This window comes from Vigna umbellata, chromosome 11 (genome assembly GCF_029865625.1).
Source record: "Vigna umbellata cultivar VRB3 chromosome 11, Vumbellata_1.0, whole genome shotgun sequence".
Lineage (NCBI taxonomy): Eukaryota > Viridiplantae > Streptophyta > Magnoliopsida > Fabales > Fabaceae > Vigna > Vigna umbellata.
Window position 1 is genome coordinate 32,556,856 of NC_142175.1, and position 6,200 is coordinate 32,563,055.

The window sequence follows — 6,200 nt, forward strand, 5'->3', positions numbered from 1 at the left end:
AGTTACATTCATCCTTTATTTAACTTTAATCGAATTAATTATTAAAATCACTAATTAAAAAGTAAATAAAAACAAGGATAATAAAAAAATTTATCCTTCAGAATAAGTTTTTCTTAAAAAAAACAGTAATATTTTTTTTATGTTATATATATATATATATATATATATATATATATATATATATATATATATATATATATATATATATATGTATGTATATGCATATATACTATAGTTAGTTCAATTTAAGGCTACCTTTTTATAAAGTAGGTTTTTAATTCGACAAACTTTAAAGTCTTGCCAATTTTTGTAAAAGATAAATCTGTCTTAGTAAAGCTTTGTTTGTTCGGTAAAATTCAGATTCATATGTCTACCAAATAATTAAGCTTTGATCGAAATATCAAACGAATGATTTTCTGACAATCACCAAATTGATGTAAAGCAAAAAGATTATACATGGTAAAGGAAAATGAATTATAATTTATGTATAATGTCTCAAATAATTGTATAATTGTTAAGAGATGGACTTTACCACTTATATAGATATATTATTAAGATTGGTTCTAATTTGAGTCTGATACTGTATTAAAAAATAAATTTTAAGTTTAATTTAATCTTATAAAATTAACTTTAACAACTTGAAAGATGAGATTTATACTAATTTATATATTTTAAATTAATTTTATTTCTAATCGTTGTGGACTTACAGTGACATTGAAAGATATTATAAGGTGATTTTTAGTTTCTTGAATCAAATATTGTTGAAATCATAAAGCCTTGAAAGAGAAACATTAACTGAGTCTTGTTGTGATCTGAGAATGTTGATGATGTGTTTAGCAGTGAAGTTACAGAGAAGGTGGAAGTGAGGATATTTTGATGATGGAGTTGTATATATTGGTGTTGTTATTGTAATGAGGTTCTTAGATTCTGTAGTTTTGTTTGTTAAAGTGAATTATTGGTCTAGGGAATAAATAAAGCATCTGACATTGATCTCACTACTATTATGCCCTACCTCTACTAGAACCCTAGCTACCCCAAAAACAATCCCAAGGTGCAACCCCAAATTAAGGAAATAACTCTGAGCAACCATTAATTTATAGTCTTAAAACACTGCCCACCAGCTTTTGCGTTCCACTTTATAATAAAAAGGAATACTGAATAAATCAAACAAAGGAAAGAAAAAGTAACATATGCAAAGTTTCTCAACCTCAACTCTATAAAATACTGAGACCCCATAACTTTAAGTTTCTTCAACACCTAGTAACAAACCAAAACACTAACTCTAAGCTTTACCCAAACCCTTGTTTGGTTGCACATACAAGGAAATATCACAAAGGTGAAACACCAAAAGTATATGAAAAAGGAGATTAAATATTTCATTTCCTACTTCTTCATTTGCATCCCAACAATTCAGTATTAAACATTTTTCTCTTCTTCTCAGCCAATGATGGCTGGCAACCCTAACTGGTGGACTACTCATCCACCATCTTTGATCCCTCCCCAGTATGTTCTTGGATCTTCTTCAATACCTTTCAATTCTTCCACACAAAACCCTGATCATGAGCCTCCTCCCTCGTTGAGCCAACTTCTTTTGTAAGCACTTTTTCTCTCTCTTTTTGTGCATGCCTTCTTCATCAATACACATCTTCCACTTTCTCTTTTCCACTGTTTCAAAAACTGTTCATTATACCGGCTACTGTTTTACCTTAATCACTGAGGTTTTTCTTCTTCTTTTTGCCTGTTTTGCAGCACTGGTTTACCGGGAGAGGAGGAAAGAGTGGCATTCAGTCATTTTCAATCGAAAAAGTTGGATGAATGGAATGAGCACATGCTTAATCCACCCCCCATAAATCCTATGGTCGATGTAATAAAGCAAGAGGTTTCCCAAAGTGGCAGCTTCTATCACCAAGGACATGATCAGGAATTTCAGGTTTCTGGAGCTCCTTGGTCACACATGGTGCCTGTTTCTTCTTCTCCTATGTCTAGTGTTGTTGCTAGCTTCAGTAGTAATAATTTATTGGATTTCACTTATAACAAGGAAGATCATAGGAAGAACCAACTACCAGATCACACATCCGAGGTAACACTCATGTTCTTATTTTATATATACTAATTTAAACATATGCATAGATTATATATATATATATATATATATAGCAATAATTTATTGTTCATGGTGTCTGTCTCTTGTTTTCTTCAAGTGTAATACCACAGCAAGCGCTGGAGTTTTCAAGAAGACTAAGTGTCAACCATCTTCAAGCCAACCACCTCTCAAGGTGATCTTTAACTACAAAGAGATAGAGTTACTGAGAAGTTGTTTTGTTTGTGTTGTCTCTCTCTATATGCATGATAGTTGAAAGAGAGAAAAACATGAAAATTCATGAACTAACAGTATCTCTTAATCAGGTGAGAAAGGAGAAGCTAGGTGATAGAATAACAGCCCTTCACCAGCTAGTTTCCCCATTCGGAAAGGTAATAAACAAAAGACTCCAATCAGTATAGGAACAGAAGAAACTCATGGCTAAATACAAAAACTATGAACCATAATTATTACAAGCGTCTTGTGTGTTTGGTTTTAGTGGTGATGAACAGAACCTTTATGATATATCACTCCAGCTATTGTCTTCCTCTTTACTTTCTCTTTCCCCATTTATCGTAATCTCATTTCTAACCTTAAAAGAGACACATGACCGGTGCTGTGGTTGTGGGGTGTGTGTGTGTTTCACTTTTGCAGACTGACACGGCTTCTGTCTTGTTAGAAGCCATTGGATACATAAGATTCCTTCAGGGTCAAATTGAGGTGATGTTTCTCCCTCATATTTTATACACACTGCAAGCTATATTGAGAGTTAGTCATAGAGCATGCATTTAAAGTGTCACAAATTTTAATGTTTCTCTCCATAACATTCTTTTGTTGTTTTTTCCTTTTCTTTTTCCTTCTTGCTTGCAGGCTCTCAGTTCTCCTTACTTGGGCAATGGATCAAAAAACATGAGGAATCCACAGTCTGTAAGTACCCACTTTTCAAAGTCTCTCTCTTTCTTGTTAACTCTAACAAACACATTTGAGTGGGACAAAAATACCTACTAAGGCATATAATTGAAGGGAAAGTTTCCTCTTTTCTTTATTTTCTTTTTAAGCAACAGGTACATGGAGAAAGAAATTCTGTATTTCCTGAGGACCCCGGTCAGGTATGCTTTATTGGATCCATCAATTCATTACAATCAAATTAGGAGGCTCTTTGTAATTATTACTTAATATTTAATCAGGGAAAAGCCACAAAAAAATAACAAGGTTTCTCAGCTTTTTATATCATCTTTTTAAAGCAAGTGAAAAGTATAATGCGACGCTGCATTTCCCATTTGAAGTCAAAAAGCTTGGAGAGAGAACTGATTTTCCTAATACTTTTTCTTCCCTCTTTTTATTTCCATCTAGCTGTTGAATGACAATGGCCTGAAAAGAAAGGGAGCTCCAAACCAGGTATTCTTTCTTTTTATGCAAACCCTTTTACCACGCTTATTATCTCTTTCGTTTACTCATCCTAATCATTATTCTCATTATCACAATTACCTGCATAATTATGCAGAACATGCATGCATGGCCAGCCAAAACTATTCACTCTGCATTAATTAATGATAATAACACATTATATTCATCATATTTCATTCATTACTCTCTTTTCATATAAAAAATTGATTACCATACATAATCATGTGTTTATCTATTTATTAATCATTAATCAGGATGCAAAAGATAAGCCAAAGGACTTGAGGAGTAGAGGGTTGTGCTTGGTTCCTGTGTCTTGTACCCAGCATGTTGGAAACGAAAACGGAGCTGATTACTGGGCACCGGCATATGGCAGTGGATTTTAACACATAAACATGGCAACAGCATCGAAGAAATTTCATTGTGGATGATATAACATCGTGAGCAGTCAATCTGTGATAATGAAAAAGGCTGATTGCTCACGATGCTATATAGTATTCATGATTTACCAAATTGAAAAATCTTATCCATTATATTATTATGTACTGTCCTTTCTAGCTAATCTAATTAGGTTAACTCAATAAGTTATTAATAAGTGCTGTCAAAACATCGATTAATCCATAATTTTAGTTTTCCTAAACATGCTTTTCTGAGGTAGCAATTATTGTTCCTGCTTTTGTTATCAATATTCATAAATTAACATATTCTGTCTATGTTTGTTTAAGATTCTACTATGCATTTTTCATTCCTCGTCTCCTTTCCTCTTTATCACATTCTTGTATTTTTCCTGGAAGAGGACAGAAACGTACTCATGGCGATCTTAATCTTTTAACTCACGTTTATCAACTATAGTTTTTGCATTTACAGAATGAAGCCATACAATTTAGTGAAAAAATTATATCAAGAAGAGGTGATAGAAAAGAAATGAATTAGTTATGATAATTTTCATCACCTTGTCGAAACAAATTTTGAAAGTTAATTATATTGAATTATATGCATATTATTTGAAAGTTCCACCTGAAACTACAAATAAAATTAATTTACAATATATAATGATTTAAATATTCAATTTTATAAAATTAACTTAAACTTCAAATTCAACCTTCAACCCTTAACATATTATTAGAATCATAAATTAAAATTTCTCTTAACAAAATTTTTTCTCTTTAGGTTGGTCTTTTAGCATCATATATACATAGATTAAAATATTGTAGGTGATGACGTATTAACTGGTGATAGAACTATTTATGCCCTAAATATTTAAAGAAAAAGTGTTGAGTTTCCATTATAGTTTGAAATGTTATATATAAATACGTGGTATATTATTGTTGAGACAAATCAGAAATAAGGACAAACACGCATGCATGCATTGAAGAGAAAAACCTGCACTGTCAACTGTGAAGCTTAAAACTGACGAAAATTAATATACACGCATATATGTGAGTGGCTCATGCATTACATATGATGATCATAAGCACTTTTTTCAAAATCAGTCACTGTTTTCCCTTGTGCTGTAAGGAGTTTCTGATTTGAAACTACTATTCTTGGAGAAGTGTTCATCACAGCAATGAATAATATTGGCTTGTTTTTTAACTGTGAAAGGACTGAAACTTATAATGCAGTTAAAAAATGAACAAGTGGATGTGTGAACAGTTGTGGCAGACATTCATGTGAATGGATATATATTGTTGGCTGACCCGAATGTATATATATGGACCCCATCTCAGCTCTCGGGTCATTTTTGGACCACCTTTTAGTTGAACTACTCAAGTGCCACCATGCCCCATTTCTCTCACGCTCCCTGCAAGTGCCTTCAACTCTCACTTTCATCATTCTTACGCTACATATTGCATCATCTCACTCAGTATAAGAGAGGATCCATTTAGTTATGAACAACCATTTTTCAATTTTAAATGCAGAAATTTGTATCACAGAATTACTATATGTTATTCTTGTATATTCAAAATATTATCCCTTTTAAAATCTTATTAATCACAGTTTTATCTTTAAAAAAATATTTAAATCATTTAAATTTCGACTTTTAAACAATGTAAGATTATTGAGTATGACACTAACAAGTATTAACTATATATTGATTTGGATATATACATATAACCTCACCTTACAAGCCAGTTTTGTGAGATTGAGTTACCCTTAAAGTTCACTTCTTAATATTGTAACAGAGGCAAGTTCGAGTCTATCCCAACGATATTTATTATTTTTTGAACATGTTGTTTCACCCACTATCGGATCACTTATTAATGTCTAGTCTCACGCTCGAGATGTATATACTTTGGCGTGAAAGGTGTGTTGGAAGTCTCACGTAGACTAAAGATAAGACCAATAATTTCTTAACATATATATGGGATAATTTAGAGAAGATTTTTGGTTTAAGTTTGTTGAATGGTGAAAAATTTGTGATTGAAAATGGATGTTTTTAAGAAAAATATTTCAATTTAGAGGTAATTAAGTCATTGGTATAAGCAAACAAGAGAAGAAAAAAAACGACCTTTAGTGAATTTGTCTGTTGCAAGTGTGAAGTTGGGATTTTTCGTTTTCATGCGACTTTTTAATTTCCACTTTGAAATGTAAAGCCAATAGGGTAATGACTGGTGATTACCTTTTATCCACTAACAAGTTATTTATATGTATATAGAATGGTCATGCTAATGATAAATAAAGAATTGGTTAAGTGATTAGTCCATTACGGAAATTT

General features: G+C 31.9%; 1 protein-coding gene across 2 annotated transcripts; it reads left to right on the forward strand.

Annotated features, from left to right (window-relative positions):
• Positions 1 to 1,246: 1,246 nt before the first annotated feature.
• On the forward strand, positions 1,247 to 4,197 carry LOC124842022 (transcription factor bHLH68-like). 2 transcript variants are annotated; one of them, XM_047318432.2, is made up of 9 exons: positions 1,247 to 1,593; positions 1,750 to 2,080; positions 2,202 to 2,276; positions 2,407 to 2,472; positions 2,735 to 2,800; positions 2,951 to 3,007; positions 3,139 to 3,189; positions 3,434 to 3,478; positions 3,742 to 4,197. In XM_047318432.2, the coding sequence occupies exons 1-9, from the start codon at positions 1,445 to 1,447 to the stop codon at positions 3,868 to 3,870; spliced, it is 969 nt and encodes a 322-aa protein (XP_047174388.1). In that variant the 5' UTR covers positions 1,247 to 1,444; the 3' UTR covers positions 3,871 to 4,197. The 2 variants fall into 2 exon arrangements, with proteins under 2 accessions (XP_047174388.1, XP_047174391.1); XM_047318435.2 differs by having other exon boundaries at positions 1,248 to 1,593; positions 3,145 to 3,189.
• Positions 4,198 to 6,200: the final 2,003 nt, after the last annotated feature.